The 22149-nt window shown below is 50.3% G+C and overlaps 2 protein-coding genes and 2 non-coding genes across 5 annotated transcripts; 1 reads left to right on the top strand and 3 right to left on the bottom strand.

Annotated features, from left to right (window-relative positions):
• Positions 1–3569: 3569 nt before the first annotated feature.
• RPL23A (ribosomal protein L23a) lies at positions 3570–9939 on the bottom strand. The gene is made up of 5 exons (XM_063146829.1): positions 9833–9939; positions 7478–7658; positions 6263–6439; positions 4813–4882; positions 3570–3724 (listed from the first exon to the last, which is right to left on the bottom strand). Exons 1-5 carry the CDS (start codon positions 9855–9857, stop codon positions 3710–3712), a joined length of 468 nt encoding a protein of 155 aa, XP_063002899.1. The 5' UTR covers positions 9858–9939; the 3' UTR covers positions 3570–3709.
• Positions 6134–6198, bottom strand: LOC134412837 (small nucleolar RNA SNORD42). Its single transcript, XR_010026436.1, has one exon. It is a non-coding gene; the product is annotated as a small nucleolar RNA SNORD42 (small nucleolar RNA).
• Positions 6539–6611, bottom strand: LOC134412838 (small nucleolar RNA Z17). The gene has a single exon (XR_010026437.1). It is a non-coding gene; the product is annotated as a small nucleolar RNA Z17 (small nucleolar RNA).
• Positions 9940–12528: 2589 nt separating the features above from the next.
• On the top strand, positions 12529–21078 carry RAB34 (RAB34, member RAS oncogene family). Of its 2 annotated transcripts, none has more exons than XM_063146368.1 (11): positions 12529–12610; positions 14268–14365; positions 15199–15290; positions 15937–16002; positions 16215–16316; positions 16448–16512; positions 16988–17039; positions 18488–18569; positions 19149–19239; positions 19908–20015; positions 20492–21078. In XM_063146368.1, exons 2-11 carry the CDS (start codon positions 14312–14314, stop codon positions 20557–20559), a joined length of 780 nt encoding a protein of 259 aa, XP_063002438.1. In that variant the 5' UTR covers positions 12529–12610; positions 14268–14311; the 3' UTR covers positions 20560–21078. The 2 variants fall into 2 exon arrangements, with proteins under 2 accessions (XP_063002438.1, XP_063002439.1); XM_063146369.1 differs by lacking the exon at positions 12529–12610 and adding an exon at positions 13159–13259.
• The last annotated feature ends 1071 nt before the right edge of the window (positions 21079–22149 follow it).

Below are 22149 nucleotides of genomic sequence, written 5' to 3'. Positions count from 1 at the left end.
AGCAAAGCATTGTTTTTTTGCTGCCCTCGCCGCCCCTGAATACAACTTACCATAGGCACTTACCAGGGTTTTATTGCATCCACCAGGAGTTCATCTCCATATGCACTCAAGCCTCCACTTATTTTCTTTCATCGCTCTCAGCTCTGGGGTATACCACGGAGCTGTACGAGCTCGACACAGGAGAGGCCGCACAGGAGCAATCGTGTCAACCGCCCTGGTCATTTCTGCATCCCACAGATCAACCAGGGATTCGACAGGAGAGCCAGCCCTATCAGCCGGAGAACTCCCCAGAGCCCTCTGGAAACCATCCGGATCCATTAGCCTCCGGGGGTCCCCCACCCTTGCAGAGGGAAGAAGCCGCTGTAAGTCTAAACCTCAGCAGGTGGTGAGGTGGACGGCTTTAGGGTGGATTCCTGCATTGAGCAGGGGGTTGGACTCGATGGCCTTGTAGGCCCCTTCCAACTCTGCTATTCTGATTCTATGATTCTATGATCTAACCACGATAAAGGGGTTGATGTAAAGTCCCCCACTTTCAGATCACCATCTGCATGTCCAGTTGAAAAAACCAGGTCTAGAGTATGCCCCGATACATGTGTTGGGCCGATGGCATGTTGGGACAGTCCCATGGTGATCATGGAAACCATGAAATCCTGAGCTACCCCAGATAAAGTGCTCTCAGCATGAATGTTGACATCCCCCAGAACCAAGAGTCTGGGGATCTCAACAATACCCCCGAGAGCACCTCTGTCAGCTCAGCTAGGGAGTCTGTTGAGCAGCAGGGTGGGCGGTAGGTACACCAACAGAATCCCCAATCTGTCCCATTGGCCCAACACAAGGTGCAAACACTCCAGACCAGTAGTCACATGGACAGGGAGCCTGCAGAGGTGGATGGAGTTCCTATAGACCATAGCAACCCCCCCCTCCCCGGCCCTCAGGTCTACCCTGATGCTGAACCAAGTACCCCGGTGGGCATAGCTGTGAGACACTGACTCCTCCCGTACCTGGCAAGTCCTCCTCACAATGCCGTAGCTCCCTCTACCTGTCACTACAGTGATTGGGGCCCCCTCAGATCCCCCCACTTGGCCCTGTGTCCTCCCTCCCAGGCACAGAGCACACAGCCCAGAAAAGTAGGTAGGTGGCGGCAGAAGCAGCACCTAACAGCCCCCCCTTCCTCCTCTTCAGTGGTGTTGACAAGCAGCAGCAGCAGGCCCCCCCTCTCCTCCCCAGGCAATAGGCCTCCCTCTCCTGCAGGTGATGGCTCTCCCAGGCCCCGTCAACCAGCCAGCTTATATACCCCTCCCCCCCAGAAGGATTACAGGTCTGACTCAGCCCTTTATTTAGCACCATGAGGACAGGAATCTTGCGTTGTTTTGGAAAGAAAAGGCCCATCGTTTGGAAGTCAGAGCCCACACAAAGTTCCACTCCAGCCTCTAGTCTTTACTGAAGAGGAGCAAGAGCGAAACAGATGAATAGACCTGCTTTATCTCCGCTGAAGCACCGGCTGCTGAAGCGGAAGGAGGCGGCGTCAGCATCGTCACGTCACCCCTCCCCTGTGGCGCCTTTCGTCCTGAGGGATTTCTAGTCTTTTCCTCAGGCCAGATGCACTTTGCTTTCTTCCCCAAAATAGCAAATTTGCCTCCTGAGAGAGGAAATGGAGTCTTTGATCATCTGCCTCCCAGCGGCAAGAGAAGGGAAGAGCCTCTTTTGGAGGGCCAAAGTTAAAGCCTGTTACACAGTGGCCAACCAGCTGTTGACCAGGGACCCACAAGCAGGACACGGGTACAACAGCATCCTCCCACCCATGTTCCCCAGCAACTGGTGAACATAGGCTTACTGCCCGTTACTGAAGGTAGCACATAGCTATTAGGGCTAGTAGCCATTGCTAGCCTTCTCCTCCTCCAGGAATTTATCCAACCCCCTTTTTAAAGCCATCCAGATTGGTGATCTTGTGGAAGTGAATACCATAGTTTAACTATGTGCTGTGCGAAGGACTTCCTTTTAATCTGTCCTGCATCTCCCACCATCAGTCAGCTTCATGGGATAGGACCCCAGATTCTAGTATTTTGAGAGAGGGAGAAAAATGTCCCCTTATCCACATTCTCCATACCATGCATCATTTTATACACCTGTTATCATGTCTCCCCTCAGCCTCCTTTTCCAAGCTAAACAATCCCAGTTGATGCAACCTTCCCTCCTAGGGGAGATGCTGCAGCCCCCTGGATCATTTGAGTGATCCAGGGGGCTTCTCCCCAGCTCTACAAGATCTTCCTTTCTTTTACTCTTAAAACTCACCAGCTCACTTTGAAATAGTAGTCAGTGGACAGCTGTACAGAGAACGACACAGGGCACACAAAGGTCATACCGCCTTTACAGAAGCGACACGGATTTAGATGGCAAACACACGGGATCGCATTGGAAGCGGTGGTCTAATGTCATTATGCACCAGCTTAAATGGTTTTAGAGCACTGTAGCCAGACTTCTAGCCTCCCCCTTCTAATCACAAGGGAGAAAGCGCTTTCTTAGACCAACATCTATGAAAAGACTCCAAGCCTTTCTATGCCCGCTTTCCCCAAATTGGTGCTCTCCAATGTGTTGGACTACAACTCCCATCTTCCACACCAGCTCCTCTACACCAATGGAGTTGCACCACTGAATGCATTGTCATCTGTACATTGTCATCTGAATGCATTGTCATCCTCATCAGGTGAGGCTGTGGATGTGCTGAACCGGTGCCTGGCTGTGACAATGGACTGGAAGAACCGCCCAGAGACTCGGGCGGTATAAAAATGTAATAAATAAATAGGGCTAATAAACCAAAACTCAGTCCAGACAAGACTGAGATGCTGTTAGCAGGTGGTTCGGCTGACCGGATGGAGGGTACCCAACCTGTTCTGGAGGGGGTTGCACTCCCCTTGAAGGAGCAGGTTCGTAGCTTGGGGGTTCTCCTAGAACCATCTGTGTCACTTGAGGCCTTGGTGGCACGGAGTGCCTTCTACCAGCTTTGGTTGGTGGCCCAGCTACGCCCCTATCTGGACAGAGATAACCTGGCTTCAGTCGCCCATGCTCTAAACCTCCAAGTTAGTTTACTGCATTGCACTCCACGTGGGGCTGCCCTTGAAGACAGTTCAGAAGCTGTAGCTCATGTAAAATGCGGCAGCCATGCTGATAACAGAGAACAGAAACTTTGACCATATGAGACCGATTCCGGTCCGCTTGCACCAGTTGCCTGCATGTTTCCGAACCGATTCAAGGTTTTAATCAGGATGATCGTTTATGGGGTGTGGGTGTAATGCACCAACTGGGCCCCCGTCCATGTGCTCTGTAAATGCCCCCCCCCCCTGGTCTTTACTTCTAGGTAGCTACAAACATATAAGTCCCACTGCTTGACAAGGGAGGGGAAAAGAGTCCCCTTCCGCAGCACGCTCTGCGGGGCAGAGCAGAACCCCGTCCGAGCCCGTCTTAAGTGATGCTTCCAGAACCACACCAAGTGAGACAAACTCTCCCCCAGTAACAAACCCCACCCCCAACACTTCTTGGTTTGTTTCAAAACACGCCTGGGATTACTGTGGTATCGGAGATGTGGGGTTGTTGTTTTTATTGTAAAACTCTTTGTACAAATTTGCACAAAACTCTTCTGGGGTTATATTTCTACAACTCTTTGTACACATGCACTGAGAAAGCAATTTGCACAACTCCGGCCGCGTGCTGCTTAGATGATCCCAATCTGGAAAAGAAAGCAAAGGAGTTGTGTTAGCCGCCTCGACCACCACCCTGGGCAATTCAAGCCTACAAAGCACTCCTTGGGAAGAGCTCCTAGAATCCCAGAGGAAAAGCCCCCAAAGAGTGTGCCCACACCTCCTGCGGACGCCAGACCAATGACGCATCGACTGCCCAGGCACTAGGGACCCCACCAGCAAGTGGCCCCTGGGAAAATGTAATGGTGACGCCCCGATGATAAAACAGGTCTCCCCGGAGCTGCTCACTCGGTGCTCAGCCCCATTTGGTTTTAGGTTCCAGGCGAAGACGGGTTTAATTTGAATCTGACCAGGCCATTCAGCGGAGTATTTTAGTCCTGTTGTCTCACAATGCTTTATGGCAGCCTGCCCTAACTTGGTGCTTTGCAGGTATGTTGGGACTACAACTCTCAGAATCCCCCAGCCTTAGGTGTTTTCGTGCCCACTGCTCGTTCTGCTTGTCTGGATGTGTGTAAGAACCTTTTAGGAACCCTGAAACTAAGAACGGATGCACAGTTTCGCTTTTTAGGGTTCGGCTTTGCTGTGTCTTTTCGATTGAAAACTTGAGGCCAGGGAGTGTCTCATTATTAATCTGTGTTAAGCTGCTCTGGGAGCCTCTTTCAGCTGAAGAGCAAGGTAAAAATACTGCAGATAAAATAACAATAAATACGCTTTTACGGTTCTGTGTTTTGGAAGCTGCTTGAGTAATTTCAGTTTAAGGACAGGTTTATTTTTGGGGGGTGGGTAGATAAAAAATAATAAATCCAGCCGTTTTGCAGACTACAGCTCCCATCATCCCCCAAGCAACAATGGAGGGAGGATTGCTCAAAGACTGGCTCTTAGTTTGACATCTTCTCTTCCGGCATGCACCCGAGAGAGCAGCCTTCTCCCCACCTGGCGTCCTCCAGAGGTGTGGGACTACAAGTCCCATGGGACATGTAGTCCCACACCTCTGGAGGATGCCAGGTGAGGGGAAGGCTGCCATAGAGTACCCTCAGGCAATAGTCAACCCACCCACCGGCCAACCAGTTTTAAACAACAACCATCCCTGTTAGCAGAGCGGCATTTCTGTTCTCACCTTGTTGGCCACATCCAGTGCATCGTAATCTGGAGCAAGACGGACGTAGGCCTTTTTTTCCCCGTCGGGCCTGGAACAACACAGGAGACAATTTGCTCACGAAACTGAACAGCACCAGCTGTGTCCACCTAAGGGTTTTTGAGGGGCTGAGGGAAAATCCCCTAGAAAATTGCCAATATTTTTGGGTATCGTGGAAAATTGCATTCACACTTCCACGATACCCAAATCAATGGATGTGTCCGAGAGGCTTGTTTGAGGCCCCAACCCCCAGCGTTTCTGATTAAAAATGACAGCAGCTGATGGGAAAAGGACGTGCTCACACCCCAACTGCCTGGGGGGGGGGGTGTTTCTTGGAGAACTGATGCTGGTCAGAGGAGAAACTCCCGGGCAAAGAGTGACTTGGCCAACGGCAACTTCTCATGTTCCCTGGTGCACATTTTCCTCCCTTTGGCCTGGTAACGCCGAGGACTAGATACTTTCCCTACTGTAAGCAGAAGTAGTAGTATACCCTTTCTTTTGTTTACTGCCATGGTCAAACTTTCGACTTTAAACCTACTAAATTTACCAAGGGACAAGAAAATACACTTAAGGTGCATCAAATGCACTTGGCTGCTTTTGTAATTGAGGCTTTGAATAAGAACACATACAGGTATACTCCCAAGTATTGCATGCTATAAGGCTGCCACGGCCTATTCACCGGGGCTGGGATGCTTGTGACCCTCCAAAGTTGTAGACTACAACTCCCATGATCCTTCACCACTGCCTTTGCCAGCTGGGAGCTGTCAGCCAAAACATCTGAAGGGCTGGCCGCATGCACCCCTGCATGCACACTTCTGAGTCCACTTAGCTTTGCGCTGCAAGTATCTAACATGCACTTTCATTTCAGGAAGTAGTAAAGACCTTTTTATTCCCCCAGTATTTTAACACTTAATTTTAACTTAAATTTTACTGTTTTAACTCTGTATTTTAATTTTATATCAATTTTGCTGCATGGTTTTTATTCTGGTTGTGCTTTTTATATTGTATTGTGTATTTGTGCTTTTAACCTGTTGGTTGTCTTACTATGATTTTAATTTTTGTGAACCGCCCAGAGAGCTTCGGCTATTGGGCAGTATAGAAATGTAATAAATAAATAAAAATAAATAAATAAATAAATAAATAGTGCCTCTTATTCTTTATTTATTTATATAGCACCATCAGTGTACATGGTGCCGTCTTATTCTATTTCTCTCACAATTCCCCCCCAAACTTTTCTCTCTTGCTGTTCCGCCTCTCTGCCCCCTTCTAAAACATTTCCAGAAATGTCACAGCCCATCTCATTGTGCATCAGTGGTTCCTTTGAAAGCATCACCTTGCTCAGTTCAAAAATGTTTCCATCATCTGCACAAAGAAACTGTCCCTCCCACCTCCGCCAAATGCTACACCGCTTCTCCTGGCAGCCACAGCTGACCTGATCAGGGTGTTGACTTTGGCCACGTCAATGTCGTACAGCTTCTTGACGGCCTGCTTGATCTGGTGCTTGTTGGCTTTCACGTCCACGATGAAGACCAAGGTGTTGTTGTCCTCAATCTTCTTCATTGCCGATTCGGTGGTCAGTGGGAACTTAATGATGGCATAGTGGTCCAGCCTGGGAAAGCAACAGGGCTCTGGTTATCGCCACATTAGGGGGATGGAGGCGTGGGGGTGTTTGGTCCTCAAAGAGACGCGCCTTTGCTCAGGATCTCTCTGTGCATCAGTCATTCTTAAGGTGCAATCACAACCAATCAGGCTTTGGTCGCTAAATCATCATCACATGCACATCGATCCCAGCAAAAGAGGATGCTTGACTGTTGTCCACATAAAATTTAAATGATTAGGAGAACCAGTGTGGCCTAGTGGTTAGTGGTGGAATGGGACTTGGGGAGACCTGGGTTCAAATTCCCACTGGCCGTAAAGGACACTGGATGATTTGGGGCCAGGCACTGGACTCTCGGCCTAACCTACCTCCCAGGGTTCTTGTGAGGATAAAATGGAGAGGGGGAGATCAATGAAAAGCTGCTCTGGGTTCCTTGCCAGTAAAAAGGGAGGATATAAATATAATGGATAAATAAACAAACAGACTGGTAAAGAAGAAGAGAAAATACAGCACTGCCCTGATTTAAGGAACATCAAAGGAAATTGGGGGGCATTCAATTGACCAAATTCTTGATCAATGAAGGGGCCAAAGAGGGACCTCATGGAAACAGATCTACTCCAGCTTGGCGCCCTGCAGAGGTGTTGGGACTATAACCCCCACCATGCCTGGCCTGGCTGGGAATAATGGGTGTTGTAGTCGCAACACATCTGCAAGGCGCCAAACTGGGGAAGGCTAGCCAATTCCATCACAAATGATTTTTTTTAACACCCAAGTAGGTGACTGGGGACAAGCCAGGCAGAAAGTCCTTCAGGCCATTCATAATTTAGTCCACATTTACTGCCACTGAGCATTGAGATGACCCCTATCCCAAGCTGTTTCATTAAGGTTTACCTCAGCCGACCGGGAGTCCTCCAGACATGATGGACTACAACTCCCAACATTCCCAGCAGGTACATGTTGGAAGTTGAGGTCCACCTCACTCGATGGCCTTGTAGGCCCCTTCCAACTCTGCTATTCTAGGTCGGGGAAGGCTGGTTTAGGCCCACGTACTTATTCCTCCGCGGCGCACTCTTCCGGGGGTATTTCGGCTGCCTCCGTAACCGCAGGGTTTTCGGCCGCCGGAAGGTGGGGGATGTCCGGATCTTTTTCTTCTTGTGACTGTGGACACCTTTCAAGACTGCCTTTTTGGCTTTCAGAGCTTTAGATTTTGCATCGGTCTTAGCCGGGACAGCTGCGGGGAGAAAGAAGCATTGAGAGAAGGAGTTTCACAGAGTCCGGCGTACACCCTGCGCAGCTTGAATGATTATTATTATTTATTGTAAGCACGTGGCCTTAATGCCTGCACCCCAAACCTACACCCCTGCAATGTACTCCCTTTCCTTGCAATTCAAATGACAGCAAGCTATGCTTTCAATGACCTAGGCAGTGTGGAGAATAAAAAGGGTAGATGTATTTCTTTTTTGCCCCAAACACCAAAACTACTGGTCTTCCTGGTGGTTCAGGGACCACTACTGGGTTGCAATACAAATATACAGCACAAAATTAAGAGGTGGGAACCCAAATGCCTATTTGGGATATAGGGTGCATGTGCTCAGTCCTGAAAAGGGTGAAGCCCTCATTGTTTAATGCACGCAGGGGGCAAATATCTGGTCTGGATAATAACAAAGGGGGGGAAAGCAGCCCTTGCTAGAAGTATGTTTTTTTGATAAACAGCAAATCCCTTCCTACTTCACTAGCAAGATATACAGTGGGTTGGCAGACTTCAAACATACACAGACAACTCTGGCTGCAACAGTGTACCCAAACCAGGACCAAAATCCCCTCAATAACTATTTAAATACTCCCCAATCTTGGGTATTGACAGGCAGCTTCCCATGCAGCTGGAGCTCCTGAAACCATTGGAACCATTTGCCTCTTTAATACAGAAACCACAGCAAGGTGGGGAGGTTCTTTCCCGGAGTGGGATAAACATAAGCACTTCAGTGTACGATTCCCACCCCCCCAATCCCATTTTAACCATTTGCTTGGCTTGGAGAGGTCTCTCAGAACACTGAGCTATGGACCCTTCCTTGGCAGAATGCAACCCTAACTCAGGTGAGTCTATTTGTCCCAATATCCCAGTATTGTCTATTCTGATTGTTAGGGTCGCTTTTCAGGGAGTCAGGCCAAGAAAAGCATGTGCTTCACCATGGAGCAATGGCCCCTCCTTTCCCGGCTAAACCATGTCCTTTCCAGGCAAAACCATGTCCTTTCCCGGTTTCAGCTCTGCCTCCGTTTCCTTCCCTATCCCCTGCTCTTTCTCGCGTGCCACTTTCTACAATGGAAGCGTCTTTTTGTACTCCGCAGGGCTGGGGAACCTGCATTCCTCCAGATGCTGTAGGACTCTGACTCCCATCACACTCCATCAGCATGGGAGTTGTATTCCATCCCCATCCAGAGGGCCACAGGTTCCTCGACCTTCTACTGCAGCGGTTCTCAACCTGTGGGTCGGGACCCCTTTGGGGGTCGAACGACCCTTTCACAGGGGTCGCCTAAGACCATTGGAAAACACATATTTCCGATGGTCTTAGGAAACTGTATTGACTGAACTATGTCATGTATCATCTTTTGTATTATTAAAGCTATTGTTATGTATTATTTTCATTAGCAAACCATCCCATGATAATGGATCGTGTAGAGAAGAACGAAAATAATTTTATGGTTGGGGGTCACCACAACATGAGGAACTGTATTAAAGGGTCACGGCAGTAGGAAGGTTGAGAACCACTGTTCTACTGGGACGCGTCTGTTCCTGGTTTCTATCCAGAACAATCCCCGAAGCAGCTTCCATGAAATAACAACACTGGGGTTGACAATGATAATAATAAGAAGAGGGGAGCACCCCAAAGCCAGCACCCACAAACCAATAGAGGTAGTGCCCACAGGACGCCGAGCATCTCCTGCAGGAGGGGCAATGACATGCTGCAACATTTTGTTGCAGGCCTTGCAACTTGGCCAGATTTAAAGGGTCTTTTTTGTTTTGTTTTATAAGCAGTGAGTGGTTAAGAAGGGATAAATCCCGCCGTAGCAGATGGAGGGGGTTAATGGGGGGGGGGCCCCGCTACACTTCTCCACCCCTCCCCATAAGATCAAATTCCCCCTTTCCAACTCCCCTTTGGTAAATGGGGGGGATTTAGCCGTTTTCCTAGATGGGAGAGTAGGGGAGAAAAGAGGGGCGGGTGCGTGAGACCCAGGACCCCCCCCCCATGACACAAAGCCTCCCCAGCCCCTGCCTCCCATTTGGGTTTCCAAGCCCCCCTCCCCTCCTTAGTCCCCTATCTGCCCCCCTTTTCTGGGAGGGTGAGAGGTAGGGGAGCCGGCCCCCACCTACCCACCCAGGCCCCGATCCTCCCTTCCCCGCCTCACCCTCTTTCTTGACTTTCGGCGCCATCTTGGCGAGGCAGGAAAAGAGGCGGCCGCGTGAGCCGCGCACGGGCTTATAGCGCCAGCTCTCGCGAGGCTACGGCGGCCAAGCATCGCGAGATCTGGTAGGGACCGCGCCCAATGGCATGCCGGGGAGAAAAGCAGCAATGAGCGGACTTTCGCGCGAGTGCCCCAGCCCAAGGAGCATGCGCACGAAGACGCGTCGTGGGATTCGTTGTCCCGCGAGACATCATGGGAATTGTGGTTTTTCTTCTTTTCCCCAACTTCTTCAACTAGGCAGCAGGTTCCTCGGCTGTTGGCGGCGCTGCTTCTGATTGGTGGTTGTTCGGCTGGGGGCTTGGTGATTGGTTCGGAACCCCGGCGCTCAGGGCCCAATTGGAAGCTTTCTGCAGGCATCGTTTGTTCCTCATTGTAAGCTCCTCGCTGGCAGGGTGCTTTGGCAATTGCAATTGCACGCTATGCTGTTGCTGCTGTTATATTTGTTGTTGCTGTTGTTATCATCATCATATTATTATTTTATTTATTGGTGTTATATTTATTGCTTATGTCCTTATTTATTGCTATATTTATTGATTTTTATTATTAGTGTTTTATTTTCATTTTATTATTACTTATTGATATAGTTATTGTTTATATTTATTGTTTATATTTATTTATTTATTATTATTATTATTTATTTATATAGCACCATCAATGTACATGGTGCTGTACAGATTACACAGTAAATAGCAAGACTCTGCCGCATAGGCTTACAATCTAATAAAGTTGTAGTAAACAATAAGGAGGGAAAGAGAATGCAAACAGGCACAGGGAAGTGTAAACAGGCACTGGGTAGGGTGAAGCTAAACAGTATAGAGTCAGAACAAACTCAATATTTAAAAGCTATAGGGAACAGAAACGTTTTTAGCTGAGTTTTAAAAGCTGTGATTGAGTTTGTAGTTCTCAAGTGTTCTGGAAGAGCGTTCCAGGCATAAGGGGCAGCAGAAGAAAAAGGACGAAGCCGAGTAAGGGAAGTAGAGGTCCTTGGGCAGGCGAGAAGCATGGCATCAGAGGAGCGAAGAGCACGAGCGGGGCAATAGTGTGAGATGAGAGAGGAGAGATAGGCAGGAGCTAGACCGTGAAAAGCTTTGAAGGTCAACAGGAGAAGTTTATATTGGATTCTGGAGTGAATTGGAAGCCAATGAAGAGATTTCAGAAGTGGAGTGACATGGTCAGATTGATTAGTTGATTTAAAGTATTTCAAAGCTGCCTTTCAAGGCAGAAATGCTCCCAGTTATATTTATTTATTTATTGCCTTTATATCCTGCATTTTTTTCTTCCAAGGTCCCCAAGGTTGCATACATAATCCTGCTCCTCTCCATTTTATCCTCACAACAACAACCTTGTGAGGTAGGTCAGGCTGAGCTTCCATGGGCAAGTGGGGACTCCAAACTGGATCTCCCGACTCCCAGTCCAACACTCTATGCCACTACATCACACTGAGACAATAATAAGGCAGCAAACAATTAATAAAACAACAGACACGAGCAATAAAGCATTACTAAAAACCTACCGCATAAGTTTTGTTATTTTATTATCTTTTATTGTGATTCTATTTTTAAAAAACTTTGTTTTATTTGAGTTATTATTATTACTAATTTGTTTTAGAATTGTACATGTACTGTTCTATTTTATAGGTATGATTTTATCTGTATGCCACCATGAGATCCTTGTGATATAGGGCAGGATATAAATGTTTTAATAAATAAATAGTATAATTCAGAGGCCCTGGTTCAGGGGCGGAGCCTGTGCTTGGTTCCACAGTCGATCTCCAAGATAAAGTCTGTAACGGATAAAATGAAACAGCCCTTATGGCTCCTTAAATCTGTTATGGTCAAAGCTTTCACTAACTTTCAAGTTGGTTAAAAGTTTTTATTTTTTTAAAAAAAAAGTTTTTAAGTTGTTGCAAGTTTAACTGAAAGTTACTGGGGTGGGGCTATTTGGCCGTAAAACAAGACAGCTGACAATGTAAGAAAGACAGCTGACACACAAGGAAACGGATGAGGAGGGAAAAGGAAAACAACGTTAAGCAGTCTTTCAGCTGGGCGGTGCGATGGCTCCGCTACCCCATTCATCTCGCTCTGATTGGTTGCCATGAGGGCACAGCAGGAATGGAGGAACCTGCTCGGCACTCTGGATGTTGTTGGACTTCAACTCCCATCAGCCCCAGGCAGGCTGGCTGGCCAATGTTCAGGAGGTGATGAATGTTGGGGTCCAAAAATATGGGTTGGGGTGGTGGGCACAGATTTCTCCAGCCCTGGCGCACCGGATGCTTTCCTCAGCACAAAGGCAAAAAGGAGGAGGAGGAGAAGGAATACAATCTACTTTTCAAATGGGAGGGCGAAAGTGAACGGCGTCGTGCTTTGAGGGGGGCGGGATTCGAACCGACGTCCAACACAGGGAGAATTGGTTGCCCCGCGAGGGCCCAATGACACAGTGAGGGTGCCTCTGGGCGTGTGCAGAGTGCACACGCACCCCTTCCCTCTTCCAGCAATGCTTCCAGCAGGGTCTAGGGAGCCTGGCCAACCGGTTCGGGGGCTCCGGAGGCGCCCCGGCAAGTCTGCGCGGGCTGCCCCGGCGGGGCTCCTCCTCCCTGCCCGGCCCTCCTCCTCGGCCTGGCGGCGCTGCGGGGGGCTCAGCCCGCCCCGGAGCCTCTGAGTCACTAATTGGGAGCAGATGCCGGCGGCTGCCGCCTCCTGCCCGCCTCGCTCGGAGAAGGAGGTAAAGGCCGGGCGGGGCCCCTGGCGCGGCCCGGTCCCCGAGGGCCCCACGCCTCCGGGGCGCGGGGGGGAGCCGGCCCTGCCGCCGGGGCGGCTGGGGGAGGGTCCCAAGCCCTCATGCCGCCGGCCCTCGTTTGCCGCGCGCGCCGACGGCGAGGGTGCCTCTGAGGCTGCACAGAGCGTCTTGTTGGTGGAGGAGGAGGGAAGGGGAGGCTGCGTGGGGTGGGCTAAAGGCTTCCTGGCCGGAGTGAGCCCCGGCACCTCTCTGCCGAGGAGGAGGAGGGGGGCCCTGGCTAGTTTCTCCTCCAAGTGGAGGGGGGGGAAGCGAAGAGGCGCGCTCCCTCCGCCTGCTTGGCCGGCGCATCCCTTGGAATTTCCGGGGATCGGGTTACTCCGGGGCCGCCCTCGCCCTCCTCCTCCTCCTCCTCCCCCTGGGCAAACTCCGGGGCCAGGCGCGACGGGGCGGGCAATGCGCCCTGAGCGCACGGCCGTTGCCTCCCCCTCAAAGGCGCCCCCACGACGACCCCCCCCCCCCCCGTTCACTCCATCCAGGAGAGGCGCTGGGGCTCCCAGGCGTATTCCAGCAACAACCCTCACTTGGATCTATGCTTAGCCCCGAGATTGGAGCCAAACGTTCAGCCAGCTTCGGGGTAAGGACACGCACCAGGGATCCCTTCGCCCCTTGTGCAGGGGGTGGGGGCACTGCGTGGGACACCAAGGAGGGGGGAGTTGGAATCTTGCCACGGCTTTCCACTGGGGCAGACCACTTGAGTGACAAAGCACCCGTTTGCCGCGCGTTTGCACGTTACACCGTTTGGGTGCCACGGAAAACATCTCCGGTGTACACACTGAAGCGCCGGCGTGTGAAATAGACTTGGATGTTGGCTGGTGGTGGCCAACCAACTGCGACCTCGGAAGGTTTTCCAGCTGGCAGGGTCTGAATAAATTTCAGATTATTATTAATAATAATAACAATTATTATTATTATTATTATTATTATTATTATTATTATTATTGAAATCTAACAATAACTGTTATATTTACAAATTATTCCTAGCATTCATAAAGTGTGTTACCTCCATCTGTAAACAGCTGCGTCTCCTGATGCCAGGGAATGTGTGGTGTTCCAGATGTTGTCAGGCTGCAACCTCCATCAGCCCCAGACAGCATTGCCAATGGTGGATGATGGGAGTCGTAGTCCAACAACATCTGGAGGCCCTCAGGTCCCTCCATCCCTGCCTTATGCAATGGCACAGTACCTTTGATGGCAGGGAAATGCTAGTCCTTTCTTTTTACAGATGGGGAAACTGTCCCCAGGCTCAGCTTTTTCCTGCCTTGTCTGCACACAGCAGTCTGAGAAGCAGCCCCATATTTCTCTTGGAGGACCAGTGAGGCAGCTTAGTGGCTTTGCAGTGAAGATGGTGACCCAGGGCCTCCTAATTTTGCCTCTTATGAACAATACCAAATATTCAGGGGGAAATCTTTGGTGTGGGGTTGGGCAGGAAGGAAACCTCCTGGATTTATGAGGATAAAAAGGAAGAAACGAAGAAGTCTCTGCTGCAAGGAGCTTACAATCTCAAGCCTGAAATGGCCCGGAGGGAGCAGAAAGGCGAAAGCAGCAACCATGACGTGTGTTACCACCGTTTCTTTGCCTCCAGGCGTGAAGACCTGAGACCTCCCCGAGCACCCTTGAGGTCTGAGGATGAACGTGCTCGCCCCTGTGAGAAGGGACCGGGTCATTGCTGAGCTGCCACAGGTAAGGGGGCAGGTGGGCGCCTTTGGTGCTGCGGGGGGCACGCGTGAGCGGCAATGGAGCCGGGGAAGCGGCAGTGGTTTTGCTAGCACCAAAGGGGCGTTTTGGCTCAGGATGGGGCCAGCTCAGCCACGTTGGGTGTTTGTGGCACAAGGAACTCTGCTCTGAGGAGAGTCAACCGTGGGGGCAAATCAAGGAGCCTCTTGCACCGCCAGGTTTTCAGGGGCGCCTGCACCAGGTTGGTAAACCTCTTTGGGGAAGTCAGTTTAACTGGGCAGGGGATGCGCCTTGCCCCGTGGCATCCCAGGGGACACGATCCGGAGCCTCTGCAGGGGCTTAAAGCTTGAGACACCGTGGCAGAGGGGAAGCGGCCGGCCATTTAAAAGAAGAACAAGGAGCACAGACCAAGCAGCGTGTCGGCCGATTCCTGGTCATGTGCCGTGCTCTTCTTACGCTCCTCTGGGATCGAGAAGACGCAAATGTTCGTCTGTCCAGGGCAGCAAAAGCCTGTGGCCAGCCGTGGTGTGCAGCTTCTTACGGGGCCGGCCGGCTTGCCTGCCCGCGCTCTCTTGGCCGGCCCGCTGTTGGGAAAAGGTCTTTCAAAAGATCCCAGTTTGCTTCCTTTGGGGCTGCTGTTTTGCTTCCCGACTCCGGTGTCTGTTTGTGTGCACAGGAATCTTTTCCGGGGAGGGGTTTATCGTGCTGTTTGGCGTGGGGGGAAGAGTTGGAGGCCGCCACCGCCAGCGTTTTGGGAGGGCGGGGGGAGGGGTTGACAATCCATTCACCGTGCCCTGAAGTGCCAGAGGGTGACTTTTTCTCATCACTTCTCCTTTCAGTGCTTTACCAAAGAGGCAGCCCTGCACACCAGAGCCGCCTTCCACCCCAAAGTTGTCGGCATGTGCCAGGCACAGCGCACGGGGACTGTGGGGTGAGTGGCACTGGTTTGGGGACAAAAAGGGGGGAGGATGGAGGGGAAGCGAGACCCCCCCCCAATAAACTTTGCAGCACCTACCGCAGGTCACTAGAAAGTGCTCTGCTGCTTTCACAAAGAGCAAAGGTAGAATTCGAAGGCCCTGTTCCAGGCTGGCGTGGGCCCTCTGCAATTTCATTCTTTTTGGGGGGAGGCAGGCTGTAAGCTGCTTTGCGCCCCCCGCCCTGTGCTTTTCTCGCTCGCTGAAGCCTGAAGTTTCCTCTTGGAGATGGCTGGCGTGTGCTACAGCCTGTCTAGGGTTTGTCAGGACGCAGGAATGCAGACGGAGGGGGCGGGGTTGTGACTCCTCCTGCTGGCAGAAATCACTTCTTTGGCGATCCCAGTCGTACTCGCAGGCGCCTGAGGGGGGGGGCACAAAGAAGATGGCGTCCCCCTTTCCTTGTCCCAAACACCTGGCCTTTAGAGGTCTACTGCCTCTCAAGCTGGAGGTTGTGTTTTAACCTCGTCTCCTATTTCCCTTAGTCACTAAAAAGCCCCAGATGTGGCAGCTCTTCACAGCGGGACTTTTTGCTCTGGCGCCTTGATCCATTTTGGGGAGGGCCTTAGCCTATTCCCACCACCCCTGCCTGTTTCTCCCCGGCAGGTTTAAAATTTCTAAGATCATCGTGGTCGGAGACCTGTCGGTGGGGAAGACCTGCTTGATCAACCGGTAACTCTCTGGTCGTTCCGGGAGAGGTGGGGTCCCCAGGCACACCTGGCCGGGATGGCCCCCAGAATGAGAATTCAGTGGGTAGACTTGGGGGGCTGGTTGTCGGTGTCCTTTTGTTGTTAAGGGTTAGGGTGACGAGTGATTCGTGCTTGCAGTCTTCAGCAGGGATGGGCTTAGCAGAAGACCGCCGTCCTCTCTCTTTCTCCCAACAGGTTTTGCAAGGACACCTTTGATAAGAACTACAAGGCCACCATCGGGGTGGACTTTGAAATGGAGCGCTTTGAGGTGCTGGGCATTCCGTTCAGCCTTCAGCTGTGAGTACCTGCCTCCTCCTGGCCTTATGCCGCTCCTAAATCTGCCCTGCCATGGGGAGAAGATGCTGAAATACCCTCCAGGGCCCTTGTCCGGCCGTCGCCTAACCTGTACACCTTCGCCCCCTTCTCAGGTGGGACACAGCCGGCCAGGAACGCTTCAAGTGCATCGCCTCCACCTACTATCGCGGGGCTCAAGGTGAGGCGCTAGCTGGAGGGGTGGCGTGTTCTTTGGAGATGCGTCTGGTAACTCTGCAGGGATTTGGGTTCTGATGTGCCACACGTGTGCGGAGGCGAGCTAACAGCCGTTCTTGTGGACTAGCATCTTTGATGGGCTGTATCGGCCAAGGCTCTGTTAGCAGCGTTTGGAAGCAGCTAAGCTGTAGGAGAGGGAGTTCAACCTTCAAGAATGGGGAGGAAGCTGCACAAAACTCAGGAAACTACAAAACAAACCGGTGATTTTTGGGACCTGAATATCTGCACCCCCTGCTTTATTTCATCTCTCTCAAGCATCTGGATGCGTGGGGTTAAATTTAGTGTTTCAACCAAATCTTCCTTTTCCCCTTGCTGTGGGGAAAGGAACAAGGGGGTCGCGCAAGTGTGTGAGTGTGTCCCCTGCCTCGTTTAATATTTAACCTACTTCACATCTCTCCATTCTCCTCGTCTCTCCGCAGCCATCGTTATTGTCTTTGACGTGAATGACGTGGCCTCTCTCGACCACACGAGGTGAGGATCTTCATGCAGGAATATGTGGGTTTTCTGCTGGGTTCACTGGCAAGGGGCAGAAAGGTGGTGTTGGGCTTAACCAGGGCTGGATTAAAACATGCTGAAGCCCTAAGCCATGCCAAGATTCAGAGACCACATGCCATAAACATGAAGAGAAAAAAGTGTATCACATTATAATACGAAGTGTAATGAAAGGGTAGCAACCCACGTTAGGGGGTGATTGTAGTTATACAGTGTTAGTTTAATTTTGGTAAACCGCCCAGAGAGCTTCGGCTATGGGGCAGTATATAAATGTAATACATAATAAACATAATCATAATAATAATTAAGTAGAGTGTGCTTAAAAGCACTAATAAGGTAGATTAATTTGAACTTCTTTTAAACTGGCTGTAGTCAGCACTTACTGCCTCCAATACCAAATGCTGTACTGCCACGCTTCCTCTATATAAGTCAACTCTGCTATAAGTCACAACAGACTTTCAAACATATTTAAGCCAAAGTAACTTCAGTTATAATACATCTTAGTTATCTGAAACATATTTAGGAGCACCTCATAATGAGGCCCTAAACCGTCGCTGACTTGGGTTGTTCCTAAATTCAGCACTGGGCCTTGACGTTCTCATTTTGGGGCTAGATTTGTTATATTCTTTCTTGCCTGTTTGACTACGACTCCCATCATCTTTGACCATTGGACATGCTGATGGGAGTTGGACGTCTGGGAGGATACGTTTTCTACACCTCTGGCCCGGTGTCTCTTCTCCCCCACCCCCACCCCATTTACAAAAATCAATACAATTATTAGTAAGAGGAAAAAAGAACGTCAAATTTAAACTTAAGAGCCTTTAAAGGTACAACTGCATCCAGAACTGAGCAGGCTTTGTGTGGGTTTTTAAAAAACAAATTACAAAATTAGGGTTTTGGAAGGACATCTGAGTTAGGAGATTTCTGCCTGGCTGAAAAAAACACCCTGCAGATTTAAAGCTGTTACAGAAATGTGAGTTTAAAGCTCTTATTGCTTTTAATTAAGACTCGGGGGCGGGGGGGGGGCGGCTTTTCAACTTTTAATAATGGAGGTGGGGAGCTACATGAAAGCAGGGGAAGAATTGGTGGAGGGGGTAAGGGGACGGAGCCATTTGATATATGATATGGCAGAAAGCTCTATGCCACAGAGTTTTAGATATGACTGTCACTGGGGATGCACCTGCACAACTCTCCATTTCTACACTGCTGGCATAGTGGCCAAAACAGGACAGCAACCTAAAAGACCCCCTGGCTCATCTGGAGCATTGGGCCGCTCCCCTAAATTTGTCTTTGCTAAACAAGCACAGCTGGTTTTTATGAACTACGCCAACCTGAGTACCTGTTTGAGTAAACGTGGAAGAGACAAAGACATGAAAAGCAGAGCTGGGTTTTCATGCCTCCCTCCTCCGATTCTCCCCGTTTCTCAGGCAGTGGCTGGTGGACGCCTTGAAGGAGAATGACTCTTCCAATGTCATCCTATTCCTAGTTGGGACCAAGAAGGACCTCAGTGTGAGTTGGGGAGAGGACTGGGGAAAAGAGGACAGAGATCCCAGCGACCCTTCTCATTGCAACCGGCCCCGTAGAATCCTCTGCCTGGTTCAGTAGGGACCTATTGGGAGAACGCAGTTAAAGCAGGATTCATAATTAAGGGAATAATCAAGAATGTTCCCACAAACAGCACTATTTTGCATTGCTGCTGTTTTTATCTGGTTGAGCTTTTATGTTGTATTTTATATTATGGTTTTATACTGTTGTTTTATACTTTGAATGGTTTTAATTTTTGTGAACCACGCCCAGAGAGCTCTGGCTATTGGGCGGTATAGAAATGTAATAAATAAATATAAATAAATAAATATATTATTATTATTATTTCACCATCAGCGTGCAAGGTGCTTTGTTGCACCCATTTCCAAGCTAGCAGCCTCCAGGTGTGTTGGACTACAAACCCCATCAGCCACTGAGTTGTTGCCCACACGGTCCTCCTTTTACAGCCCCTAGTTAGGGGCTGATTTCCCAGCATGCAAAGGTGGGTCCTCCCACCTCTCTGCCTGGAAGTGCCTCTCCCTCATCCTCCCTCCTCTCCCGCAGACCCCGGCGCAGTATGGCCTTGTTGAGAGGGACGCCCTCAAGGTGGCGAAAGAGATGCAAGCGGAGTACTGGGCTGTCTCGTCACTCACAGGTAAACCGCTCTCCCCGCCCCGCACACCATCGTCCATAGCCTGTGCACAGCCAGGCGTCTCTCCTGTTTGGACAGCTGGAGGCAGGAAGTGCGTCTTGTAATGTGGATGTGTTGGACTACAACTCCCATCGTTCCCAGATGACTCCACCTTGGTGGGAGAGGGGAGCGTACCTCAGCAGCATAGCCCCCGCTTTGCATGAAGAAGGTGCACAGCTCTGTCCCCGGCATCTCCAGTTAGAAGACCAGGAAAATAGGGCCTTTATGCAGGTGATCCCTGCTCCTGATCCCGCCCTTCCCCCCCGCCAATACCAGTCATTGGGTGTTGTTCCAGCTTTTGCACGTTTCGCACCCTTTCTCAAAGGCTGAAATGCCTCTCTTAAGACTTAGTGACTTAGCTAAAACATGCTGGAGTTTGGAATGTTTTGGGCCCCACCCCTCTGTTTTTGCCCCACCTCATTTTGCCTTTGGCCCCTCCCCCTGAGAGCTTCTCTGAAATGGAATTTGGCTCTTGGGCTGAAAGAGGTTTTAATTGAACTGGACTAAAGGGGCCCAGAGGCCTGACCTGAAGAAGTCAGCTTCTTACGTCCTTCTAAAGGGGCTAGTCCACATTGTCTCCCTGGCTGCTTGCTGGAGGAACTTCTCACCACCCCCTCTTTTTTTCTCTCCAGGCGAGAACGTACGGGAGTTTTTCTTCCGCGTGGCGGCGTTGACCTTCGAGGGGAGCGTGATGGCCGAGTTGGAGAAAAGCAACGCACGCCGGATCGGTGATGTCGTGCGTAAGTAGAGCCCACGCTGCAAGAGAACAAACTCTCCTCCCAGGAAAACCAAATCCTTCCATCTGCATAAATTATGCCAGCTGAGTAAATTGACATCAATATCTGAAACTGGTGGAAAATTTCAAGCGCTTGAATGTTCTTCTGCTCCTTGTCTGGATTCTGAGGTTTCACCAAGCATCACTCACTGTGTTAGTTTAAACTTGGTTAGTTTAAACAACAGCCAAGTTTTTTCACAAGCTTAATGCAGCAACTGCCCCAGAGGTAATCAAGCGAATGCCCTCCGGATGTTTAGCTGTACCTTTCCCAGCCTTCCTGACCATTGGCTGTGGGGGCTGAGGCTGATGGGGGTTGAATTCCAAAACATGGTTGATCTATGCCTTTCCACGCAGGAAAAGCATAGACTTACCCATGCAGGATCTGGCTGACAGGATTAGGGCTGGGGACCCCATGCTCAATGTTTCTGCCGCCTCTTCCAGGGATCCACAGCAACGAGCGGGACATATACCTGACCGAGAAGCGGCGGCGGGCCAAATGCTGTCAGTGAGGCCACGAACCTGTTGCCTGCTTGGACATTTGCACTGAAGTCATTGCTATACCAAAGGACGGTACATACCCACACACACGCAACCAAAGGCAGCCCTGTAGGTCTGTGGTTGACCTCTGTTGGGAACGGGACACCCTCCAGAGGGTGGAACAGAAGGCCGACCTAAAGACCTCATACATAGGGCAATGTGAGACAGTTTCCTTGCCGGCTGGCTCATCCTCTACCACGTCCAGTTTTGGAGGCCATAGTTGAATTTTGCACCAGGGTCCATTTGGCTTCGTCTCCACATTCCATGGCACATGGTCTGTCACAACTCCTTCCTGTCGGCGACCTTAGTTCCTGTGCTGGCACGAGCAAGGGATTTATTGGTGTCATGGCCGATGTGACTGAAGTGACCCATCCTGTTGGCTGAAAAGTCTTCAGACCTCTGTAAGCCTCCTGCCTGCTCCACATGACGGAGCATCAGGGCAGTACCATGTGTATTGGTTCATCATAAAGTTGGCATTCCTTGCTTTTTTATTTATGTGTTTATTTCTTTATAACCTCTTTATCCTGCCCCTTTAGCCAAAAAAGTCTCCCAAAGATCAGAAATAAGAGGATTCCAAACAAATCAGATGACACAAAAGGAAAGGGGATTTGGAGGGAGGAGGAAAAATCAAATTCGGGCACTAGATTCTTCATTGCAAAGTTCAGCAGGTCATGAGCACAGCGGAGGGCAAGAGTATGTGTGTGAATGGGGACAGGAGAAGCTGAACCCTATATGGCTCTAACCCTGCCCCTTCTGCTCTATTTGACCTGTTGGAGGACTGTAAGCCATAGAGAGGGAATGGGGAGGAAGGAGACTTGTCAGGCTAGATTGGCACTTCCACTCACAAGGCTCTCTAGCCTGTGGTTTCTCTGTGGTGAAATCCTTCCTATGCCAATAGGAGCTGTGCTGCTGCCTAAATGTACTTATAAAATTGAAGAATGGAGTCACTGTGCTGACTTCTGGGTTCCCTGGGGCTTTTTCACTTTGCTTGTCCCTGGGGCCAGAAGTGGGGGTTGCCAGCACTTTTCCTTCTGGATCAGAGGGGGAGAGAGAAAACACCTACAATTTGAGCCCACCAAAAACCATGTGAACCTCTTCAGTTTAGCTGTGATGGAGAAAATAACCCCAAACACCTCCAGCAGCTTTAAATCTAAATTTTAAAGTCTATGGTCTTGACAGGCTGAAACAAGATGCCGCTGTGCACTCTGGAATTTGAACTAGTGATGCCTGCAAATCCAGCGAGCAGCATGGTTTAGCAATTCCTATGCAGGTGCAGACAGGAAAAAAACACCCTGGAAATCCTTCCAGCACGGCAGCATTTGTAGGGCATTTTTGCCTGCACATGCATAGATTTTGCTCTTAAGAAAATAATGCTTGGTCCTTTCCACAGGGGTGGGGTGAGCAATTTTCTTCAGGTCCACATCCAACAGCAGCTTCAGAGATCCAGGTTCAAGCTCCCAACTGGGGCCATAGCTAGACCTAAGGTTTATCCCTGGATCGTCCAGGGGTCAAACCTGTTCATCTAGGTGACACACGGGGGATCCAGTGCTCAGGCAGGGGCG

This window comes from Elgaria multicarinata, chromosome 22 (assembly GCF_023053635.1).
Source record: "Elgaria multicarinata webbii isolate HBS135686 ecotype San Diego chromosome 22, rElgMul1.1.pri, whole genome shotgun sequence".
Taxonomy (NCBI): domain Eukaryota; kingdom Metazoa; phylum Chordata; class Lepidosauria; order Squamata; family Anguidae; genus Elgaria; species Elgaria multicarinata.
The sequence above is the reverse complement of the archived record's forward strand: the minus strand, read 5'-3'. Positions and strand labels throughout refer to the sequence as shown.